Here is a 26,409-nt window from a genome sequence, read left to right as displayed (position 1 = left end):
TAAAAACTATATTGATTCCCTTCAGCCTCCCAAAACTAACTTTGCCCCCAGATCAGAATAAAACATGTTTACAAAACAATTCTGCTTGGTTACAAAACCTTGTTCTCTTTGGTTCAACACTGTAGGAAGGGTGCCTCCGTAGGTGTGACAAGTATTGCTTGCTTCAGAAAACGTGAGAGACTTGGGTTGAAGCTTTAGAAAACACTGCAAACAAAGAACATATATGAAGCATACGATTTCAGACATGGGAAAGCTCACATAGGAAATAAATGTCTCATCTTTTATTTTATTATTATTATTTTTTTAATAGTTTATTGATTTATTACAGAGAGGAAGGGAGAGGGGTAGAGAGCTAGAAACATCGATGAGAGAGAAACATCAATCAGCCGCCTTCTGCACACCCCCAACTAGGGATGTGCCCGCAACCAAGGTACATGCCCTCGACTGGAGTCGAACCTGGGACCTTTCAGATCGCAGGCCGACGCTCTATCCACTGAGCCAAACCGGCTAGGGCTGTCTCATCTTTTAGAGGGTTGCTAATTTTTGGACTGTATGTCACAGATGTGGAAATTTATAAAGTAGTACTATAACAATGCAGATCTATACTCTCTATATAAACAACTGAAGAGTGGTCTTTGAATGACTTTTTTTTATATCTCCCATTTGTTGAGTGCTTCCTCTGTGCTAAACAGTTTGCATAGTATTAGCTCATTTAATTCTCACAACTGGGGAAACTGAGGCACAGGTACAGTAAGTAACTTTACCCATAAGTGAAATAGCCATAAAATGGTATGGTCAGCATTTAGACTCCATTACATCTGATTTCAAAGTCTGTATTCTTAATTATCACCTTGTTATATATAAAAATAAATCATTTTAAAAAAATTATTTCCCTGTCCTTTGGCAGAATATTTTAATTCAACTTACATTGACTGTGTAAATTTAGTACCAGTACTTTGGGGGGAAAAGACTGTCCTAATTTTAAAAAATCAAAATATACCCCTAATATTTCAGCTTTACTACAGATGTTTTTAGCTGTTAGGCACATCTCCTCTTTCTTTTTGATGTTATAATCATACTAGAGGACCGGTGCACGAAATTCATGCACGTGGGGGTGGGGGGTGTGGTCCCACAGCCCGGCCTGCACCCTCTCCAATCTGGGACATCCCCCTCGCAATCCGGGACTGCTGGCTCCTAACCACTCACCTGCCTGCCTACCTGATCACCCCTAACCCCTCTGCCTGCCTGCCTGATCCCCTTAACTGCCTCTGCCTGCCTACCAGCCTGATTGCCCCTAACTGTTCCCCTGCTGGCCTGATTGTCCCTACCTTGCCCCCCTGCCGGCCTGATCGTCCCTAACTGCCTCTGCCTCAGCCCCTAGCCTAAGCCGAAGTCTTGCCTCCCTCTGCTGGAGGCAACCTGGCAGATCAGGGGAAGGTGCCACCCCCATCACCCCGCTGCTGCTGCCACTGGTGGCCACCATGGCTGCCTGAGCCTCGGGCCTTGCAGCTGTGCTTGGCTGCCTGAGCCTCGAGCTGGCCCTGGGCAGCAGCAGCTGCTATTCGCAGCTTGCCTGAGTCTTGGGCTGGCCCTGGGCAGCGGCAGCCACCATCCACACTTGCCTGAGCTTCAGGCAGCTGCTGTGGCTTTGTCTGGAAGGACGTCTGGAAGACATCCACCTTAATTAGCATATTTCCCTTTTATTAGTATAGATTAGTGTGGAGTAGTATGTTCTAAATTGTGTTCCTTGAAACATTCAACAAAATGTTTTTATTTCATCTTCCATACAGAATGAAGTGGCCAAGGGCATACAAGTCATTGTGTGGTTTCTAGAAGACTCTAGAGCAAACACCCCGAGCTTGAGCTTGGAAGCCTCATGGCAGAGGAGAAGGACAAAAGGAACCTGCCTTTGAAGAATTCACAGTTTACATACCAACGCCAAGCTGCTTACCTTTTAACTTCTTTATGTAATAGAATACATGTTTTAACATACTGTACCTATCTCTCTTTTTAGCAGTCAAATACATTCCCTAAGAGATACATATACCAATATGGATTATGCATCTCAAAGGAACAAGTATAGAATGTAGCATTTCCCAAACCTATGTAAATCATAAACTCTACTTTAGAGGCAAGATCAATGACGAACATTTGGTTAGTATATGTGTAGTTCCCCAGAAAGTAGTTTGGGAAATGCTAGTCTAGTTTGATTAGTAGATGTTGGGTGGATGTTTTCCATAAGGGGGAAAATTTATCAGCCAGAAATTAAGTCAGTTTCCTATATGCCATAGAGACAGTTTTGACTTCAATGTATTGCTGGTACTCTCCGTTGACACTGGAACTTCAGCAATTTAAGTGTGAGTAATAACAGAATAGAAACACACTATTTTGAAAGAGCTGTAGGCATGACTAACTTGAGAGTTAACTTGGTTTCTAAGGTGAGATATCGAAATATGCAGAGGCTGTCTTAGTGAAGTTATTTGATGGATTGCCATCCTGTCACAGGCCATCATGAAAGCAATCATCATTTGCACAATGTAGCAATTCTCTTTTTACCTTATTCAGAAAAGAAATCCATTTCCCAGAGCATTGTATTTTAGCTGCCGAATCTGGACTATATTTCTCCAATGAAGATACATTATATTTTTCACAGATGAAGGGCAACTTGGTATTACAGTCTGCTGGTTTATTTAAGTCTGAGAAATGAAAAGCAGGATTACTGTGGTCAGATTTTCCATCCAGTACACTTTAAAAACAATCCAGCCATAAAGAAAGGCTATTTAAATTAATTCCCAGATGGTTAAAATATAGTCTTTCTCTTCTCTAGCCATTTATGTCTTCTAGCACTATTCATATCAGTAGGTTATAGCATACCAATATTGCCTATAAAAATGTACCCGTACGGTGTAACCACCGCAGTTACCACAGTTGCCGATGGAGGGAAATAGAGTTGAAGGAGGCTAATGAAGGGGAAAGGGACCTAAACTATATTTTAGAACTGTTGCCTGTTCATCTTTGCAAAGTTGTCTACATGATTATTAGTTACAAAAGTGGTAAATTTACTTGTAATTACTTTAACATAAAAAAAGTAAAAATATTCACAGTGAAAAGTAACTTTACTTGCACCTGAAAATTGCGCTATTGTGATTAGCAATAAATCAGAAAAGATAAAGCTACCAAACACATAATCAAAGGGAAAAACAAAATTGAACTAGTAATTGAACCTGAATTTCACATGTTACATAATCAACATTAAAGGATTTGGAATTAATTTTACCGCTAAGCCAAGTCCTGGCAGACATGTATAGACATTCCTGTCCAAATGTTATAGGAAAGTGATGCCATGGATGTCTTGAGCTGAAAGAAAATGAGAGATTTGACAACTTAGAATGTAGTTACATGTCCTATTCTGGTGTTTACTGTAAATAATTTTAATTCTAAACTTGTGCCATTATTTTATACCCCTTAATTCTTTTTAAAAATATATATATATTATTGATTTTTTTACAGAGAGGAAGAGGGATAGAGACTTAGAAACATTGATGAGAGAGAAACATTGATCAGCTGCCTCCTGCACACCCCCTACTGGGGATGTGCCTGCAACCAAGGTACATGCCCTTGACCAGAATCGAACCTGGGACCCTTCAGTCTGCAGGCCGACGCTCTATCCACTGAGTCAAACTGGTTAGGGCTACCCCTTAATTCTTGATGCAAATATGCAAAAGGACTTGGTTTCTCTAATCTAGGCAGTTTATGGATTAATGTGCAAAACTAATTATGAAAAGTAATCCATTTAGCCCAACAGGTGTGGCTCAGTGGTTGAGCATCAAACCTATGAACCACGAGGTCACCATGAGGTCACGGTTCAATTCCGGTCAGGGCACATGCCCTGGTTGTAGGCTTGTCCCCAGTAGGGGGCATGCAGGAGGCAGCCAATCAATGATTCTCTTTCATCATTGATGTTTCTATTTCTCTCACTCTCTCTGAAATCAATAAAAATATATTTTAAAAAAGGTAATACATTTATTAAAAGGGAATTTGGGGCTGCTTCTTTTAAATCACTTTATAAGGTAGCGTCAATAATAAATACATACTATATAAAATGACGATCTATTATTGGCTGCTCAGAGGTTCTCATCCACCACTTCTGCTCATCACTAGATATCTGAAAAACAAACCAAATATCCATCCTTATATGTGCTGAGTTTTCTAGGAGAGTTTTGATTTAACCCCATCCCACCATAACTACAAAACACTAATATTTCAAAACATTCCGTTACTTTGCTATCTAAATTACATAAACCACATCCTTTCACCAAAAGAATAGTTTGAAAACTCTTTGTATATTCAAAGGCCCTATTTTGCATATAGAAAATATGGTTGCTGTAGTTATGGGCATACATCAATTGGACATTTAGTGTCCTATTGCAACTAATTATAAATTTAAAGATGAACAAATTATTTTTCTTCCAAAAAGGTATGTTGCAAAGTTAGTTATTAGTAGAAACAGAAACTCAAGTTAACTATAAAGTTAACTTTTAGTAAAAAATGTGATAAGGACTTAGAATAATTTATATTATCTATTGCTGTTAATTGTATAAATTGATATTCATAATTAGTCTTGAATACTATTAAAACATAAGCAATTAAAGTTAACATTTCTAACAAGAAATGAGGGATTTGAATGTTGTTAGGCAAATTTTACTTGAGAGGAACATTTAACTTTTGTAGATTTTGGCAAAAATTTTGAAAAAATGTTAATGGCATAAATATAAAAATAAGAACAATATTTAAAGATATACTCTTTTTAAAATTACATTTGCTATTTTGTTTTTGATGGCTTTTAGTCCTGCAAAAGATGTTATAGTAGCCAGGGAGCTATGATTGCTGGCGCAGTACAGGACAGCTTCTTCATAGTTTAAGCGAGGTTCAGGGACAAACCAATATTCACTCCCTTCTATTATAACTGGTGGTCCATGAATTCCAGCACGCTCTAAAGGAAAAGAATATCAGAGTTACGACTGTGTAAACCAAACTGCACCCTCTAAGCATGAATTAATGTTCAAAACTTTTTAAAATTGTAATTCATTTAGACTCCTGGCTCTCTCTGGACAGGACAGTGCTTCCTGAGGACTCCTGAGCCAGTGACTGCCACCCAGAGTCACAGAGAAAGACAAATCCACCCTTGTAGCCTCATCCCACCACAGCCAATCACCTCCCGCCTGGAGATACTTCATCTCAGTTGAAGGTTGTGATAGAGAAGAAACTGTCACTCAGGCCTGGGTTTAAATAAACTAGATGCATTATTGAAAAAGTAAAGGCGGCTTTGGCTAAATTTCAGTTTTCTTAACTTACCTGGATTGTACCAGTCTGGTGTTTTTGGAGTCCGACCTGTATGAGGAAGAAAGCAAGTGGCTCAAGTTTAGTGTCCAATTACAGATCATCACATATATAAGTCAGTGTCTTCAGTCCACAGAGGGCCACAGTATTGCTGAGGTTTGTCCACTTCTGGCTGAACCATTGCCTTTCATGTCATGATCACTTCAATTTGAATTCTGTGGAGACTACGCTAAAGCTATTATAGTGGCAATAAAAAAGCAGATCTGTTGAGTATTAATAAAGTATCACTAGCAGTTCTCTATCTTATACCATAGAAGTCACGAAGGAAGATCAGATGGACAAACATAGCTAATAATTAGAAAGCACAAATGAATAAATGCATCCACTGTACACATTACATAGAAGCACTAAGGAATATGCACCAAAATAATCATCATTGTAGGGTGAGGTTATGCAGAAACCACTTCTCCATCTAACGCAGTTTGAGTAATTGTTCTGTAAACCTGTGTGGGTAGAGTTTATTGTCCACCAGGATATCCTTGGAAACAATGTGCAATGATCCAGTACCGAACCTTTTGAGAAGGTGAAAGACAAAACTGGGAGGGAAACAATGAAAATCACCCAGGCTTCTTGGATAGACACAGAGGAAAGATTGAAGTTGGATGGGCCAATGTCCAAATGCCCTCACACCCTTTGTGTTGAGATGCTGTGGGTCAGTTGTTTAACTCCCCGAGCCTCAGTGTTCTACTCTATAGAAAGTGAGACTCTACCTCTAACTCACAAAGTCTGTTTGAAGCTCAGGTGAGATCGCTCCGGGGGAGCACCCCCCACAGTTCCAGGCACAGAGCAGCTCCTCCCAGGATGCTGGGTTGCTTCCTTTTCCCCTTTCTTTGTGCTTTTAGGTCTCGTTGATTTCCAGTCATCATTTTATGAATCTTAGAAATTACAGAGTAAAATAGCTGTTCCTAATTTTGTCATTGTATCAGGGCATAATGCAAAAGACGGCCTATATATCCAGCATCTTTGGTTTCTCTCTCAGTCAGTTCTCTGCGTGTTAGATAATTTTTTTTTTTTTTTTAACCAACAATGCTGCCAAACAGTTTAAAATGTGTAGTTTCTTGTCAGTAATAATGTGTTGGGGGAATACTATGTCTAAGCTTATTTTTTTTTTTATTACTGAGAAAAGCAGAATACAAGGATTTTGTTTTTTTAAATAAAAAATTACAAATATGACTCAAAAAACTACAGGACACTGAAAAAACAGATGGAGGAAGACATAAACAGATGGAAGAACATACGGTGTTCATGGATTGGTAGAATCAACATCATTAAAATGTCCATACTACTCAAAGCAATCTATAGATTCAATGCACTCCCCATTAAAATACCAACAGCATATTTCACAGACCTAGAACGAATTCTCCAAAAATTCATCTGGAATAAAAAAAGACCCTGAATAGCTGCAGCAATCCTGAGAAAGAAGAACAAAGTAGGAGGGATTTCAATACCAGGTATCAGCTATATTAAAAAGCCACTGTTCTCAAAACTGCCTGGTACTGGCACAGGAACAGACATATAGACCAATGGAATAGAATAGAGAGCCCAGAAATTGACCCAATCCCCAAGCTCAATTAATATTTGACAAAGGAGGCAAGAGCATACAATGGAATCAAGACAGTCTCTTCATTAAATGGTGTTGTGAAAATTGGTCAGATACATGCAAAAAATGAAACTAGACCACCAACTTACATCATACACAAAAAAAACCCCTCAAAATGGATAAAGGACTAAAACGTAAGATGGAAACCATAAAAATCTTAGAGAAATCCAGAGGCAGCAAAATCTCAGACATATGTTGAAAAGATGTAGATTCAAGTGGAAAGTATAGCTGGGCAAGTGTTGGTGGAGTGAAGCGATCTGTTACCTTTTCCACCTGGAATTTTCTTGAGCCAGGTAAGTGGCTTCGCCTTTAAAGTAATAGAATACAGTGACTTGTGAAATGCAGCATATCTCCCAAATATGTTCTATATGTTATTTGCTTACCTTTGAAATGTGAGGGAGATTATGATCTTCAAGGCTAGAATCTAGTTATGGGACCATAAATAGAAGCAGTGACTATGTCTTCCTTATTAAGTCCTTGGAAATAATAAGCCAATAAAGGAGTCTAGAAAACTCAGTTCTCAGAAACCACCCTCTAATGGCATAGGGCTAGAACCCTCGGTGTCAGTATTTTTATTTTATCTTTTTCATGTGAATCTCAAGCCAAATCTAGAAGCTTCATTGTGAAGCACTTTATATTTTCATCTCTCTGCTTCTTCTTACTCCAAAATTGAATGTGTTTGCTTCTGTTATCCATAATGGGTGAGAATTAAGGAGGCAATATATTGTAAGTATTATTTATTCTTTTTTTAATTATTTATTTATTTTATTTATTGATTAAGGTATTACATATGTGTGCTTATCCCCTTTTTGCCCCCCCACACTCATGCCCTCACCCCCTGCTGTCTGTGTCCATTGGTTAGGCTTATATCCATGCATACAAGTCCTTTGGTTGAGCTCTTCCCCTTACCCCCACCCTCGCCTACCTTCCCTCTGAGGTTTGACAGCCTGATTGATGTTTCTCTGTCTCTGGATCTGTTTTTGTTCATCAGTTTATTTTGTTCATTATATTCTACAAATGAGTGAGCCACTGTGGAGAACAGTATGGAGTTTCCTCAAAAAACTAAAAATAGAACTCCCATTCGACCCAGTAATCCCACTTTTAGGAATATATCCCAAGAAACTAGAAGCACCAATCAGAAAGGATATATGCACCCCTATCTTCATAGCAGCACAATTTACCATAGCTAAGATTTGGAAACAGCCTAAGTGTCCATCAGCAGATGAGTGGATTAAAAAACTGTGGTACATCTACACAATGGAATACTATACTGCTGTAAAAAGGAAGGAACTCCTACCATTTGCAACAGCATGAATGGAACTAGAGAGCATTATGTTAAGCAAAATAAGCCAGCCAGAGAAAGATAAATATCACATCATCTCACTCATTTGTGGAATATAATGAACAACATAAACTGATGAACAAAAACAGATCCAAAGACAGAGAAGCATTGATCAGACTGTCAAACCTCAGAGGGAAGGCAGGGGAGGGTGGGGAAGGGAGAGAGATAAACCAAATGTCTTGTATGCATGCATATAAGCCTAACCAATAGACACAGAGAAGAGGGAGGTGAGGGCATGAGTGGGGGTGGGGGAGTGGGAGGGCAATGGGGGGATAAGGACACATATGTAATACTGTAATCAATAAAGAATTTCAAAAAATTACAAATATGTATGTATGTACAAAGTATCAAAAAATATTAAAATGTTATATTTTGGAAGTGGCTTTATAGGTAATTTTCCTAAAACATGTCTACGACTTATTTTTGATATTATTTTCTCAATTAAAAAAAATAATATTTTAAAAGTATATATAGGCCTGGCAGGTGTGGGTCAGTTGGTTGGAATGTTGTCTTATACACTGAAAGGTTACAGGTTTGATTCCCGGTCAGGGCACATACCCAGGTTGTGGATTTCATCTAGTTCAGGGTGCATATGGGAGGCAACCGGTCAATGTTTCTCTCTCACATTGATATTTCTCTTTCTCTCCCTTCAAAAATCAATAAGCACATATCATTGGGTGAGGATTTAAATACACACACACACACACACACACACACACACACACACACACTTCCCCTTTTATTAATGAGCAGCCAGTTTGCCTTTGTGAAAGAGACTTGAAAGTTACTATATCAAAAGTCATGTCTGAAGTTCTTTTAAAGGCAGTATGATAGTCTTTTTTTAAGGAAAAAGAACAATCTTCTTGTAGGTGGTCTAGCAGTGATGGCGAACCTTTTGAGCTCGGCGTGCCAGCATTTTGAAAAGCCCTAACTTAACTCTGGTGCCGTGTCACATATAGAAATTTTTTGATATTTGCAACCATAGTAAAACAAAGATTTATATTTTTGATATTTATTTTATATATTTAAATGCCATTTAACAAAGATAAATCAATCAAAAAAGTGAGTTCGCATGTCACCTCTGACACACTTGTCATAGGTTCGCCATCCCTGGGGGGGGGGGGGGGGGTTTCCATGATGCAATCTTTGGGTTATTTGAGAACTTGTAGGAGGATATACCTTAGGTTTCAATAATCTGTTTAGATTCAATTCAGAAATTCATTCTGGAACTTTCTGTACTTTTACCACTAACAATTTCATATATTTAGTATCTACTTAAAATAATTTGGGAGTTAAAATCTTAAGATTTTCCTTTTTAGTCCTGGTCATTTTCTTAGTAAAAAGCTAAGTAAAAGGACACCTACTTATTCTCCTTTCTCTTCCTTTTGTCACCAAAGGTTCTACTAGTCAAGCTATCTCCTGAATTTGAATTACATAAACTATTAGCAGCTTTTGAGTTCATTGAAAATAATTTCTAAAAATTTCAGGAAAATGCTGGAATTTGATTTCCTGATTCATATACTTCATTCTTCTCACACTTATCTTCATTTTGAATCAAAATAAAAATGATCCCACCTTGGCTGGCATGCTCAGTGGTTAGAGCACGGGCCCCACACGCTGAAGGGTCGTGGGTTCGATTCAGGTCAAGAGCATGTACCTGGGTTTCAGGTTCATCCCTGGCCCTGGCTGGGGCATGTGTGGGAGGCAACTAATCGATGACTCTCACATTGATGTTTCTCTCTCTTCCTCCTCCCTCTCGCCCCTTCCCTCCCTCCTTTCTACTCTCTAAAATCAATAGAAAAAAATATCCTCAGGTGAGGATAATAAAAAAAACAAATTATTCCCTCTGCCACACTGCTTCTTTTATTTAAAATAATCTTTCGTTCCAAGATCTAATCACCCTAAATTAGCTTTAAATTTTACCTTCTATACAAATTCTTTTGTGATAAAAGAGGAAGGTACCATCAAATTTCAATAATCCAGCCTTCCAGGAGGGATATTATAAGGCAGGATGGAGCTCAATATATTAATTCCATCTTCAAAGGTTTTAAAAAAATTATAATTATAGACTAAGATGCTCTCTTACAATGTCCCCATGAAAAGACAGTGAAAAGGAATAACTGCCACTTACCTTTTGGAATCTGGCACACCCATTCCAGTTTTGTATCACAAGCGAAAGGCCTTAAATAAATATATTCTCTGTCATTATGGAAATGCCAGCCTCTTCGCCATAGCCTCTGCATGACCTGAAAGAGGATCGCACATTATTTTGAAGTTGATGCAACCCTTATAAAATACTAAACTGTTTTTAACTCTATTTTAGCTCTAGCACCAAGGTATTTTTTTAATGAATAAACACATGAATGAAGGCAGTGTTTAAACAGTAAAAGCCTAGGCAAGAGGCTGATAAAGGGATATATGATCATGTTTATGTCCAATATATAAATTATTGGGGTTTTTTGTTGTTGTTGTTGATATGAAATTGTAGAATCTTGTACCATTAAATTTGGGATGGGCCAAGCTAGAAAAGAATATTTGGTTCAGTGGTTTCTAAACACTAGGCTGTATTAAAATAGATCTCTGAAAAGTGACATAAAAGGAGCCGGGCATCAGGAGCCCAGGCTCCTTCTTTGGTGTTGCTCTGCATTCCTAGGATGTTGTCCTTCTCCACATGGTCCAAGATGGCACTCTACAAACTCCAGCTGGCAAGCAGGGGAGAAAGGAAAGGGGAGGGCACGACCTGGGTGGAGTATCCATCATTTTTTGGACTGTTTTTTTGTAAGGCCAATATTCTTGTGGGTACAGTGGCAGGTGAGGTAAGATTCTCCTTCTAGAACACTGTGCTGGCTGGCTTTATCCCTGATGCAGGCAGCATCAGTGGCTCTTTTATTTATTTTTTTTGGTAAATTTTTCAATCTTTTCACACATGGGGACAGAAGATAGTCTATTGCATCAGTGTTCTAGAAACTTCACAAACTTCTCTGAAGTTTTCACCTATTCATGTGTTAAATTGGGAATCTATAAAAATGGTCTGAACGATGCAGTTTATTACTAGAACAGCTACTTTAAAAATAGTGCTTTTCAATGGCCTTCTCTCAACCTTCTTCATCTCAACCTTCCTGTAATATTTCTGGTCAATCACCTTCTTGAAGCTATTTTTGGGCTTACATAGCTAAGATATTAGCTAGATGTCTCTTTTTCCCTCATCTTCTTATATTTTATGTGTTGGCAATTCCCCCAAATCTACTTATTGGCCCTTTGATACTTCATTTTATATACATTTTCCCTCCAGTTCTAGTATCTTGGTTTCTACTCACTTTATTTCTTACTGCTAGGTTGGATTCAAAATATCTAAACTAAAATGTACTATTTTCTCTGTAAACCAGTACCCCTTCTGACTGCTTCCATAAATACCTAGTCATAGTGGACATAGCATAGCGGACTCAGCCACGTGGGTTTAAATTTTAGTTCTGTAACCACGTAAGTTACAGAGTTAAAATTTCTTCCTTGTAAGATGAATACAATAATAGCACCTATCTCACAAGGCTGCTTAAGTATTAAGTGAAGTAATATATGTGACATGCCTAATACTGTGCCTGGCTCATGAGTCAACAAGTATTAATAGCTGCCTCACTACCACCATCTTCATTCTCCCATAAAACTTATACTTTGCCCGCCATAAGCCTTGTAATTACTTGTTTACTTGTGTTTATCTCCAACTAGACTGTAAGGTCTGTGGAGACAATGACTGTGCTATACTTTGTCATTACTGTATCTCCAAAGTGTCACAGACTTCTTGGGCATATTACTTATGAAATGGATAAGTGAATCAATTCTGCAAAGAAAGATGCATAATTCATTTTTTATGTCTTTTGGTCCTATCTGTTGCATCTTGAAATCTGTCTCAAGATGAATCTTCTCACACCCTCTTTAGTTCATGTCAAAAACTTTGAAAAATACTGTTGCCTACCAAAAAAAATGCACAAACTCCTTAACCAGGCAGCAATATTTTTCACAACTTTGTTTTCCAAAAATACCAATTAAGACTTCTTAATCTGTATTCTGTCTCCCTCACTGTCTTACCATCTCCCTTCCACTCCTACTTAATTTTATGATACTTCCTCGTACAATTTCCCCATTAGAGAGCTTTAACCTATCCTACCTGACCAAATTCTATCCCTCCTTGAAGGCCTCATTCATGTCCTACCCTTTCTGGAAATAGGCTACAGGAATCGTTTCTTCTCTGAGTTTCATTAGCCCTCTTTAGCCCACTCATTTAGGCTTATTACTGCATAGAAATAAGAGCTGTCTTTCCTGAACATGAATTTTATCTTCTCAAATTAAGTATAAGTTAGGTTTCTTAAGGGCTGGGCCATGCATATACTTCTTACCTCCCATCACACCTAATACCACACACAAAAGGCGCCCCATGCGTCTGTGCCGGACTGCACAGGATGCCGGATTTATTGTTAAAACATGCAGATTTCCCATCGTTGTACTGACCTTGACAGCAGCACAGTCTCTGACATCATAATCCTGCTGGAACTCATTTTCCATGATAAAAGTAGACACCTTCAAAGACAGAGAGGCTTGAGAATTTAAGACTGATGCATAAATATTTGCAATTTAGATGTAATTTAGGCAGCTTTAATAATTCAAGTGTGGTCCTAGGCCATGGAAGGAAAACTTTTTCATTTCCCTTTCTGTCTGAGGATGCTAAATCATGAGAGGCTTTAGAAAATGTCATAATGTCATCAGTTTCCAAACAAAGGAAGATGACAGTTTTGAAAGAGGTGGTTAATGGTGCATTAATTTCACAATTGGAGTCACAGAATCAGGGGCTGGCAAAATACTTTTTTTTTTTTTGCATGTGTTAAAATGCTAGTTGTTTGATGAACTATTCTCAGATATGCTCCAATTTGAAAATGAAAGCCAAGAAATTTCACATTTTGAAAGATTATACAACAGTGATGTGGAGTGAATATTTAATATTTGAGAATTATCTGCTCTTATAAGTGTTACCTAAAACTTCTCTTTAGGATAATGTAAATATTGATATAACATTTAAGGAGTTTTTAGGGTTCCTCCAAACAAATTATTTTCCTCAATTAAGGTGCTTTCTTCTTTTTTTTGGTTAATCCTCATCTGAGGATATTTCCATTAACTTTTAGAGAGAGTGGAAGTGAGGGATGGAGGGGGAGGAGGAGTGGGGGGAGAGTGAAACATATATGTGAGAGAGACACATCGATTGGTTGCCTTCCATACATGTCCCGACTGGGGCCAAGGATGCAACCCACATCCTAGGTAACAATGCCCTTGACCGGGAATCAAACCCACGACTCCGGTGCGTGGACAGACTCTCTAACCACTGAGCCATGCTGGTCAGGGCAAGGTATTTTCGTTTTTACATAACTCCTATATTTTTAAACCATAAAAGGAAAAGCTTCCCACTATGAAAAAGAAAGCAATTACAAAGAAAAATTAATTGTATAAGATGAACACAATATCTATATAACTATATTTTTATATATTTGGATTATATAGAGAAAGCCTAAACATGTTTATTTTTTAAATAAAAATGAGGTGATTAGCATGTTTTATCCATACTTCATATTTATGAATCTATTTCCACTTCGATAAAGATACATCTACAAAATTAATTTAATGGTTATATGGCATGTGGATGTATTATTTAATAATCAGCTTACTTATTATTGAAACAAATACTATTTCAATATTACCCCAAACAAGGAAGTTTAAACTTACTGGTGTACGATCACTCCATTGCCAAGATCCTTGTAAATCAGGGCTCCTTTTATTCAAACCTATCCACAGCCATCGCTCGCCACTATGTAAAAAGGAAGTGTTAAAAAGAAATTGAGCACGGCCTTTGGCAAAAATATTTAGCATTCACATGTCTAAAATGCTTAGGAAGAGTAAGTTTTTCCAGAAGACCTGTCACTAACTGAAAAGCACATTTTTAAGCTATATAAAGAAGTCTTCTGAAACGAAACCAATCCCTACATATAGGGTAGCTGTGAAAAAGTACCATAGTTTTTTAAAACTAAATTTTAAGTTATTTCCTTTGCATGAAAGGCAAAAACTATTCCACTTTGAACTTAAGAAAAAAGCATATGATTATTCTAAAACTTTTACTGCAGAGCTTCAATATTAGCAATGTCATCAGATACAGTTAAATATGACAATGGCATTTCTTTAAACATCTGTCTATAGCACTGTCAAATACCGTCTCTTTATTTATTTTTAATATATATATATATTTATATATATATATTTTTATTATTATTAGTTAAGGTATTACAAATGTGTTCTCATCCCCCCCATTAACCCCCAACCTCCCCCCCCCCCCCGCCCTACACACTCACGATCCCATCCCCCTGTTGTCCATGTCCATTGGTTTGGCTTATATACATGTATACAAGTCCTTCAGTTGATCTCTTCCCCTTACCGCCGCCCTCCCCTACTTTCCTTCTGGGGATTGATAGCCTGATCGCTGTTTCTCAGTCTTTGGATCTGTCCCTTTTCATCAGTCTATGTTGTTCTCTATAATCCACAAATGAGTGAGATCATGTGGTATCAAACACCGTCTCTTTAAAATGCAAAACAAACCATTTGGCTAAATTTTTATTAAACAAGATTTTTAAACAATTATTTAATTCCCATTGCCCATAAAATTTAAAGTAAAGAAGTATTTTCTAAATGCCAAACTCCATGGGCTATAGCAGAGCAATATAATCAAGCAATCACTGAAGTGATTATATTTAACACTCATAACTATTATACTTTTATGTACAAGTTACTGAGCTACATGCAATGGTGATACAGAGAAGGACAAGACCTAATATCTATTCTCAAATGGCATATAAACTAGTCAGGGAGACAAGATATATGTGAACAAAGAGAATATAAGACTATGTTTGAAAGACATCAAATGATATGCCATTTGCACACATTTTTAAGACTACAAAAGTTCAGTGAGAGGAAAGGTCCGTGGTCGACTGCAGGAAGTCGGAAAATAACCTGTGAGCATGGGAGGACAAAAACAGTCTTCTGAGTGTTTACCATCTGCCAGTATTCAGATTGGCTGAGAAGAGGAAGGTGGCCCAAGGAAGAATATAAACAACACGTAGAGGCAGGGACATACCATAAAAAAACTTTCTCCTCCTCTAACCCAACGTGAAAATATTCTGTAAAATGTATTACACTCTCTAGGCCTTAACAGGTAAGCTATTTACCATGTAATTTGTGTGTGTGTGTGTGTGTGTGTGTGTGTGTGTGTGTGTGATGCTTGTTTCTTTCCATATAATTTAACTTTCTGATTGCACATGTATGTATGATCAGTACATATGAATGCATATTATATTGCATAACAATACATATATACATAGAAATATTTTATGTATATAAATATAACACATATTAGAGAAGGGGTAGGATCAAAATCTAAAATTAATCCTTACTCTCAAGCTCAGTAGAACATATAGGATATATGGAAGGTTCAGCTACAAGACCACTGGAAAGTGAAAGTCTGCATTTAAAACATTTGCTAGTAAATCAAAGGCTAGAGCAAACTTAGTTTTAATTTAATTCCTTATTTTTAAATAAAATAATTGCTTTTCTTTATGTCTGTACTCAACAGTCCTTGTATTTTCTTATCAATAAGCACCTATTCATCTTTTCAACTTCAACCTCTCAGTTTCCTGCAGTGGGATATCAGGACTGCCCCCTTTCAGTTTTGACTGTTGTATTGTTTCATAGAGAAAGATCACCAATTTGCAGACTTTAAAAAATTCCGTGGAGATAATTAAGTCCGCTTTGAACTTAGCAGCTGTAAGAGGAATTTGCAGTTTGTGTCTGCAACTATCAGAGCTTTCTTACAGGCTTGCAAATTTATCATACTTCCCGATTGTTGAATACCTAAACCACAGGGTTGAGGCAATTGCCATACACAGATATAATTAAAATTAGATGGCCGAAATAAAGAGGAGGTTAAGTTTTGGAGAATTTGTGCAGAATTTTGTGTTGCCCTAAAATAATCACTAGTTAGTTTCTCTTCTTTACACAATCAACAGTACGAACATAAAGATAGTAAAATATTATTTGCCCAAGATTCTTTCGCGATGTGTCTGCAACATGTCCACCCCGTTTTCTCTTGGCTTCACTTTTTCCCACTTAGAACCTCTACCTTCAGGCCCATTTCTGCCTCCATGGCTGCATCTCGAGAACAGTTTCCTAGAGAGCTGAGTTTGCCCTACTGCCCCAAATTCCTAATTTTTACTACTTCCTGAGTTTGAACTTCATTTCAACCCAGACATTTAGAGTTTTCAGCTTCCATTTTAAGAGATACATCTGTGTTATAAATATAGAAAATAGTAGCTATTTGTGTGTGGGGTTTTTTCCTGTGTGAGAAGAGGTAGAAAATATTTCCTCAGTTACAGCTTATTTCTGGTTTGACCTGATTTATCTGTAGGCAGATAAAGAGAAGAAATTGGAAATTACATTAATCATTGCATACCTCTACTGTGGATTTTAGAAAATTGGAGAAAAAAATTGACCATAATTAGGGACTCAAATCTCCTGAAATTTTATCTCTATTTATAAATTTCTTCTAATCCAAGCACTAAGTATACTGTTTAAGACTGTTAGGGTAAGAAGGCATTGCATGAAAGGTTAACACGTGTATTTGTGTGAAAATTCCCACTCTCAGCCAAATTTCCTGCTGCATCTGGTTTCTGAGGAAAACAGTATCTCAGCCATAACTTCCAATAAATACTATTTGATGAGGGCGCTTAGTCTGCAAAACCCTAGATTTATATCTAAATCCATTCATGCCGCATCACAGGGGGTAGTGCACACAGCAGCAATGGCATTGCAAACAATGCTTTTCTTCTCTAATCTTATGACTATTTTTTGCTCTACAATGGCTTTCCCTGGTGGGCTGCCATTAAGAGTTGCAAAGATCTTAGAGCCTTTAAGACTGGTACACCATGAATCCTTTTCATTGAAATACAAATAGAGATGTGGAATGTAGATTGTGAGAAGTACAGCAGTAATCTGACTTAACTCTTTGGCATGCAATACACAATTTGGGCAATGGACATCTTACTGAGAAAGGTCAATTTCTGCCATAAAAAGCCAAGGTGTTCTAGGATTAAGCTTTAGAATCATTCTTCTGATGTAAATAGGCTTGCTTCCTTCCTTCCCATGGTCACAGTATTGCTTTTAGAATATGCTGTCTTTCTAAATATAGCATGGGCAAACGATCTCTTTATTAATAGAGTGCGTAAGCAGACAACAGTCTGCTTAATATGGCATTGTGTTAGCTGCTGGGGTAAGACTGTAATACCATATAGTCTTTAAGAGTGAGAGGATTATGGTTGTTTTCCTTGGTGCTTTTCTGTGTTCTAAATTCAATGTGCATTACTTTTATGATCAGAAAAAAAACCACCATTGTACATTCTGTGTTACACTAAATCAGGGGTGGGCAAACTTTTTGACTCGAGGGCCACAATGGGTTCTTAAACTGGACGGGAGGGCCAGAACAAAAGCATGGATGGAGTGTTTGTGTGAACTAATATAAATTCAAAGTAAACATCATTACATAAAAGGGTACGGTCTTTTTTTTTTTTTTAGTTTTATTCATTTCAAACGGGCCGGATTCGGCCCGCGGGCCGTAGTTTGCCCACGGCTGCACTAAATGTTAACTGTTTATAACTTGGAGCTAGGATTTGAGGTGATTTTTATTTTCTTCATTATTATTTTTCTATTTCACAAATTTTACATAATAAACTCGCATCACTCTTTAAATTGGGGTTGGGGGAGCCTCAGCAAGTGTGATTAGAAACAAATCAAGAATGATTTCTTACTTATCACTCAGACTTTAGTTTTGATTTTTAATGTAATCTATTTTGCATATAGAAGCCCTTAGGGATCACTTATGTCACATATGATATTCTATTTCCCATGAACTGATTCTCACAAATATCTACCACTTCATTGCTTAGTACTTACCCATGGTTCCCTGTTCCAGTTAAAGGTTCATAACCTCTTGCTTGGTGTTATTCAAAATCTGATTTATGCCAGTATTTTACTTAAAAATACTATAGCCTAGATAGCATGATATGTGTGTGTCAAGCTTGAGATCTGGGGGCCCGTAAGTTACCCTGACGAAACCCTTACTTCAGGGAGGACCAGCAGGGCACGGAACGGCCATGTTCCAGAGGCAGTCACCTCAAGGACATCTGTCATTCGAAGCCACACTTGAGGCTTCGGTAATTAGCAGAGTGAATGTCAGAAATGGGTTTATAGCAGTGAAATTAGAAGCTTGTTGTTAATCAACATATCAGAAATAGACTCATTGGTGAAACTGAACTTATTCAAGAAATGAGGAATGACTAAAATATTTAAAGGCTCTCACCCTTTAGGGAGGCGTATTAGAATCTGGTGAGGCTGGTAGTCCCTACACCACTGGAAATGGACCTGGGGCTTGGGCTCCAAATGGTTGCAGGTCCTGTCGCTGGGTCAGGTGATTGGGACTGCATGACTCTGACAATAATGGGAACAGAGTCCCACCTCTGGAACGTTGTCACATCTACCCCAAATAAACCTGCCCCTCAAGATGGTGGTGGAAACACCTAAAAAGATAGACTGCTGGGATGTTGTCAAGCTTACCAGTCAGGTTGTACGAAACATTTTGTGCCTGCTTCAATGAATGCTTGTTTAACAAATGTCTGTTTGTGTGGAAAGATTTGGTCTGAGTTTTGCATTCATTATAATCTACCCCTCAAGATTGAGGGGAGTAGCTAAGAAACACTCACCTCATAAGGAACCTAAGAGTTAGTATATCCAAATGAGCAATGAAATGTTGCATATTAATTTATTTTTAAAGATATAGTTTTATTGATTTCAGAGAGGAGGGGAGAGGGAGAGAGATAGAAACATCAATAAAGAGAGAGAATCATGGATCTGCTGCCTCCTGCACACCCCCTGCTGGAGATCAAGCCTGCAACCCAAGCTTGTGCCCTGACTGGGAATTGAACTATGCTCTCCTGATTCATAGGTCAACACTCAATCACTGAGCTATGCCATGACGGCCAGGCTTAATTTCTTTTTTAATTTTAATTTTTCTTGATGAGAGAGAGAGAGAGAGAAGAAGAGATAAAAACATCGATTTGTTGTTCCATTTATTTATGTATTCATTGGTTGATTTTTGCATGTGCTCTGACCAGGAATTGAACCCACACTTTGGGGTATCGAGATGACACTCTAACCAACCAAGCTAACCAGCCAGGACTGTATATTAATTTCTAATGCTAGAAAATAAGCTCTAGAATACCTGAAATTCTACAATAGGTGCTTGATAAATGAATACTTATGAAACATAGGTATTTTATTTTATATCAGGTTCCCAGCACACTGTGAGTATGTTAATACACATCTAGAAAATGTTGAAAATGTTCACACATTTAGAAAATCACTCAAAATCTTATTTCCCAGAGGTAATAATTATCTTTTTGATGCATTTTTGCAGTCTACTTTTTAATGTAAATAGTACATTTTTTACTCTTTTGTAATTTGCTTTTTCAACCATTTAATCTATAATAATGAAAGGGTAATATGCTAATTAGACCAGGCAGCCGAACAACCTTCTGGACGACCTTCCGATGAAGCTGGGGCTGCAAAGGCCAAGACCCTTGTGCAAACTTCGTGCATCAGGCCTCTATTATATTATAAATATTTACATGTTATAATATTTTTAAAAAATCTTAATGCACAGGAGGTGGGGAGAGGTAGAAGAAGGTAAAGGGGGGATATATAGTGATGGAAGGAGATTTGACTTGGGGTGGTGAACACACAATATAATATACAGATGGTGTATTACAGAATTGTGTACCTGAAACCTATATAATTTTATTAACCAATATCACCCCAATAAATTCAATTAAAAAAGAAATATAAAAAATAAAATCTTAATGCACAGGGGATAATTCCAAACAAAAGTCAACAATAGTGATGATAACAGGAATCTTTACCTTTTTCTGACTTTCACAGAAATGCATTTCATGTTTAACCATTAAGTATAATTTGACTATGGGTTTAGCTATTCTATTCTTTTTTCTTTTTTAAGAGAGAGGGGAAGAGAGAGAGACAGAAACACTGATGTATGAGAGAAACATTGATCAGTTGCCTCGCATGCATCCTGAGTGGGGATGGAATCGGTATGTGCCCTGACCGGGAATCAAACTGGCAACCTTTTGGTACATGGGACGATGATCCAACCATCTGAGCCACACTGGGGAGGACTCTTCTATTCTTAATTTAACTATAATTTATATGTTAATTATATTAATTAAATATTAACTATATGATATATTTATATATTAAGCCAGGAACAGTGAATTTTACCAGATGCACCTTCAGAACCTATTAAGATGACTAAATCATATATGCCTTTATATATAGACTCAACCTTATATTTTTTAAAGAAATCCTACATTGTCAAGGTGAGTTATTCTGAGGTGTTATAAGGTAGTGGATTAAGAATATGGGCTCTAATGGGTTCAACTATTATCCTTTCCTTCCTCACTGTATAACCTTGGGCAAGTTTTATTTCTCTGTGTTTCTGTCTTCTCATTTAGATATAACGGGCATAGTAATAATATCTGCCTCATAGGTTGTAAGAATTAAATGAATAGATAAAACACTTAGGACATTATCTGGCGCATAGTAAACATTATCCAAGTGTTTGTTATTAAATCAGCTGTTGGTGTTTACTTTTTTAAGTCTATTTATGAGGTTGGTCTGTAATTCTTTGTGCTATTGTTGGAAGGCTTTGATATCAGACCCAGACTAGTTTGTGGAAAAAAACCACGGATGCTTGCATCAGTTTCTATGTAACAGAATGCAAGTTCTTGCTTGTACTATTTAAATACATGGTAATGACCTCTTTTGTAAGATGGGAAGGAATTCACATATAGAACTCTATAGTTCCCATTTGTTTCTTGGAAGATATTCTTTGTCAACTTTTTCAATCTTCCATGGCTATTGGATTATTGGGTTTCTACTTATCAAATTAATTGTACAATAATTTGTATTTCCCTAGAAATTGTTCATGTAATAATCCCATGTATAATAGCACAGAATTATGTGTAGTATTCTCATCAATTAAAAAATTTCTCATAGATAAACACCGGGAAATTGCTGCCTCCCACAATAACTTCAAAAATACAACAAAAAGACAAAACGAACATCATCCAGAACTACAGGAAGGCTGGCTGAGTGTAAATTCTACAACTAGAAGGAAAGAAAAGCACACTGAGAGCCAGAGGAGCTGTGGAAGTAAAGTGCAGAGGTACGGAGGCTCGCGCGCGCGGAATGGGGTTGGCACCTGAGGTCGCGGCTGTCTTTTTGAATCGGGAGGGAGTCACAAGCTCCCAACTGCTCTGAACTCCGGTTCCGGGAAGTCTTTGGGGACCCAGGACTCATACGGGGAGAAACTGAACTGTCTGGCAGCAGGCAGAACTCGGATCTTGGGGGCGGCTTTCCCTCAGAGGTGCTTGCAGCAATTACCGGGATGCAGAGACGCGCGGCCCCTTAGGGCAGGGCTGAGAATCCGCCATAGCTGCTTGCTCCGCCCTTTGATTCCCTGAGACCCCGCCCCACCCAGGCTGTGGGCAGAAGCTTTTGCATATGAATGCCCCGGCCCTTTGCAACCTGAAAATTACCTAACTGCAGCTGGGCCAGACAGACCCAGAACTTCCAAGAGAAGGCCCAAGGCCCCACAGCAGCTTGCATTGCTTCACAGCTGGGCCTCATCAGGGCACCTCCAAACTCCAAAAAAGGAAGGGGAATCTGCAGTTCTCTTCGTAGCTCCTGCTGTGTAACCTCAGGCAGAGGCTAAATTAGCACCTCCTTAGATCCAAGAGCCAGTGTACCCAGTGGTCAGAGGGGGACCACCCAGATTACAACTCCTCAGATCCATAAGGGACACACTCAGGGTACAGACTCAGTGAGCACCAAAGCCCCACTGAAGCAAGTCTTGCCCCAGAAGGGTGTCTTCAGCACAGAAGTTCTCCCACTGCAGACACAGCTAATTCTCACTGCCAATTGGCCTGGAGGTCAATTCCTCCCAGTGATCCTACAACAATCAAGGCATAACTACAATAAGACTGTGCAAATAGCCCACAAGGGGGTTCACCAAGAGTGTCCACCTCAGGTAACTAGGGAGGCTGAGCCACTGGGCCCTATAGGACACCTAGCACACAAAACCACTCTACCAACATAGGGAAGCATAAAAAATGCGGAGACAAAGAAACAGCTCACAAATGACAGAAATGGAGGAAAGCAAACTACAGGATATAGAGTTCAAAGCCAGGTTTATAAGGTTTTTCGAGAATTTAATGGAAACCGCCGATAAATTTAGTGAGACCCTGGAGGATATGAAAAAAGACCAACTAGAAATTAAGCATACACTGACTGAAATAAAGAATAATATACAGAGATCCAACAGCAGACAAGAGGATCCCAAGAATCAAGTCAAAGATTTGAAATATGAAGAAACAAAAAATACCCAACCGAAAAAGAAAAAAAGAAAAAAGATTCCAAAAATATGAAGATAGTGTAAGGAGCCTCTGGGACAACTTCTAGCGTACCAACATCAGAATTATAGGGGTACCAGAAGAAGAGAGAGGGCAAGATATTGAAAACCTATTTGAAGAAATAATGACAGAAAACTTCCCCTACCTGGTGAAAGAAATATACTTACAAGTCCAGGAAGCACAGAGAACCCGAAACAAAAGGAACCCAAAGAGGACCACACCAAGATACATCATAATTAAAATGCCAAGAGCAAAAGACAAAGAGAGAATCTTAAAAGCAGCAAGAGAAAGAAAGTCAGTTACCTACAAGGGAGTACCCATACAACTGTCAGCTGATTTCTCAATAGAAACCATGCAAGCCAGAAGAGAGTGGCAAGAAATATTCAAAGTGATGAATGCCAAGAACCTACAACCAAGATTACTTTATCCAGCAAAGCTATCATTCAGAATAGAAGGTCAGATAAAGAGCTTCACAGATAAGAAAAAGCTAAAGGAGTTCATCACCACCAAACCAGCATTATATGAAATGCTGAAAGGTATTCTTTAAGAAGAGGAAGAAGAAAAAGGAACTCTTACCATTTGCCACAGCATGGATGGAACTGGAGAGTGGATAAATACCACATGATCTCACTCATTTGTGGAATATAATGAACAACATAAACTGATGAACAAGGACTGATCCAGAGACGGAGAGGCATTGATTGGACTGTCGGGCCTTGGAGGGAAGGTAGGGGAGGGTGGGGGTAAGGGGGAAAGATCAACTAAAGGACTTATATGCAAGCATATAGGCCTAACCAATGGACACAGACAACTGGAAGGGGGGGGTGAGGGCATGAGCGGGGGGGGGGGGGGGTTAGAGGGTAACGTGGGGATAAGGACACATATGGAATATCTTAATCAATAAAAAATATATTAAAATGCAAAAAAAAAAATTTCTTCATGAAATGGGTTTTATAATCCCCTACTCAGGATTCATTTTAAGTATCTGTTTCCTTTTTCATTTTCATGGTTTAATCACCAGTAGATTTTTTTCCATGCTGTACACTCTGGTCTCAGTGACTTCGCTTACATTCTGTTTTCCCTGGCTCCTTCTCCTATCTTACCTTTCAAAATATTATTTTATTTTCCAAGAATATCCTCCATAAAAATGTTTCCAGTTATGAAATCTGACACAGAACCTAGACACAGAACCTAGACACAGAACCTACACAGAACCTAGAGACAGAAGAACTTCGCTGGAGAGAACATGGCAAAAGATCCTGGACAGAAACTGGCCACAGAACCTAGAGACAGAACCTAGCGAGAGAACCTGGCTGAAGATCCTAGAGACAGAACCTGGCTACAGAACCTGGATAGAACATGGCAAGAGAACCTGACTAGAACCTGGTGACTGAACCTGGCTGGAGAACCTGGACAGAACCTGGCTGGAGAACCTAGCAAGAGAACATGGACACAGAACCTGGCTGGAGATCCTAACCAGAACTTCGCTGGAGATCCAGAAAAGAACTTGGCTGGAGATCCTGGCTAGAGATCCTGGCTAGGCTGCTGATCAACTGAACGCTGTCTCCGTGTCATTCCTTCTTCGCCGACTCTGTCCACACCTTTGGGGACGCCTGGACCTGCTGGGGTTGGACCCCAGCACATAACCATTTCCCGGGAATATCATTGTGTATTTTAAGAGTTTTACCACAATTTGACAGTTTTCTTAGAAGTACATACTAGAATCTTCAGCATATAAACTGTTTCAGTCAAAAACCTCCGAACCCATTCAGCCTCCATTGTAAACATCAACAGTATTCTCCTCATTTAAAAGCTTATACACAAATTCTGAGCTCTATAAGCAGGAATTCTTAATGTTTGAAAGCACATTTTTGTGAAAACGCCACCTAAAATAGCCGGAGGTGTAAATATTATCTGTATACGCTTCATTTCAGAGCTTTCTACCTGTAATCTCGGTAACTGAACTCGGCATTAAATGTAGTAAGACTCTTAAAAAAAAAAAAAAAAAAAAAAAAAAGAAATCCTCCCAGACACACTTTCTCCCTCTTCTGAATTCCCAGAGCCCCTCCTTAGCTATATATTAGATTTTCCACTATAATTCTCTTGTCCCCACGGTTAGACTTGATTATTCTGTGCAAAAGGTGGGGCCTCTGTCTCCCTCATCTTTGAATCCCTTATAGCATCTTACACACAAAAATACTTGATTCAATGACTGCTAAGCACTGAATGACCCTTTTAGATAATAAAAAACATGTTAATTCTGAATATCTAGAGGACATCCAATTTAGCATAGAAAATCTTCTAAAATAATTACCTGAACTGGTCCATTAAATAGTGAAGAAATTCCTTTATTTCATCCACATGATGGAAGCTAGGAAGGTGTCCTCCAAGTGCCTGGCAGAATCTCTCAGCTTCTTCCCAGTTCCTCTTTCTTACAATTCTTTCTATATGAAACAGCTTAACAAAACAGAATGTATCATCATAAAATACCGATTATTTTAAAATCAATTACAGTCAAATGTATGGGCCTCTGAAATGGATTTGTATAGATGTAATGAAGATGTACGTAAATGCGCATCTACTGTGTCTCTAAAGGCCAGCACAGGTGCCAGCCACTGGGTCCAAGCGATGACCTTCCTCAGCCAGGCTGGGGAGCTGTTCCAATAATTTACCAGGTTCTCCTGCCTTCTTAGGACCTGGACAGACCAGTTGAACCAGCAGATAAGGCTGTAAAGGATACATATGAATGTATGTGCTAACAATATAATTCTGAACATAATTACACTGAGAGCTGCACAGGAAGTACAGAACTATTTTCTGATGAAGAAGAATCAAAGGGCACACTGCACTGCTGTGGGAACACTGACCATTTCCTTGGTTTGTGACGACTAATGCTATGCCAAAAGAACCATAGTCACTGCAAAAGAAGAGGAGGAGGAGCAGAGGACACAATGGTAGATTGAATTATTGGTCCTGACTCCTCAGTTCCCTGCGATATAATTACATATTCTTGCCATGACCTCCAGGTGGGTGAAGTACACTTTTCTGTACACTCACTAGGGGCTCCACCAGGTGACTTGCTGTGATCAATGGGCTATCAGTGGAGGTAAAGTGAGCAGAAGCCTGAAATGTGCTTACATGGTTCGACTTGACTCTCAGGTTCCAGTGATTGACTGTGAGAAGAACAAGCCCCTGATAGCTGCTGTCCGCTCAGCCTGAGACCCAAACTGAAGCATAGCAGATCCCAATGCATAGCCCGGAGACCAGCATAGCTGACCCACAGCTGAAAGCAGAGCTGACCATTCAAGCCCAAACTCTATCAGTCAACATGAGACTGTTTATTGTCATAGGCTCTGAGTTTTGGGGTGGTATGTAATCATTTCTTTGTGGAAACAGTTAACTGATACAGAACCCTTTTTTTTTTTTACATTATAAGATGTGATAGAACT

The 26,409-nt window shown here is 38.5% G+C and overlaps 1 protein-coding gene across 4 annotated transcripts in view; it reads right to left on the bottom strand.

The window, feature by feature from the left end:
• Window positions 1–26,409, bottom strand: part of LOC118661065 (lymphocyte antigen 75-like) — a 134,377-nt gene that overhangs the window by 72,171 nt on the left and 35,797 nt on the right. For all 4 annotated transcript variants that reach the window (XM_036318591.1, XM_036318589.1, XM_036318590.1 and 1 more), the window contains 10 exons: window positions 25,275–25,417; window positions 14,109–14,190; window positions 12,846–12,914; window positions 10,474–10,588; window positions 5,356–5,391; window positions 4,818–4,993; window positions 4,095–4,165; window positions 3,278–3,357; window positions 2,557–2,696; window positions 99–204 (listed from right to left, as the gene is read on the bottom strand). In XM_036318591.1, the coding sequence (XP_036174484.1) occupies window positions 99–204; window positions 2,557–2,696; window positions 3,278–3,357; window positions 4,095–4,165; window positions 4,818–4,993; window positions 5,356–5,391; window positions 10,474–10,588; window positions 12,846–12,914; window positions 14,109–14,190; window positions 25,275–25,417 (1,018 nt within the window). The remainder of the gene's footprint in view (window positions 1–98; window positions 205–2,556; window positions 2,697–3,277; window positions 3,358–4,094; window positions 4,166–4,817; window positions 4,994–5,355; window positions 5,392–10,473; window positions 10,589–12,845; window positions 12,915–14,108; window positions 14,191–25,274; window positions 25,418–26,409) is intronic.

The sequence above is a fragment of the Myotis myotis genome, unplaced genomic scaffold (assembly GCF_014108235.1).
Source record: "Myotis myotis isolate mMyoMyo1 unplaced genomic scaffold, mMyoMyo1.p scaffold_m19_p_8, whole genome shotgun sequence".
NCBI classification, from domain to species: Eukaryota; Metazoa; Chordata; class Mammalia; order Chiroptera; family Vespertilionidae; genus Myotis; species Myotis myotis.
The sequence above is the reverse complement of the archived record's forward strand: the minus strand, read 5'-3'. Positions and strand labels throughout refer to the sequence as shown.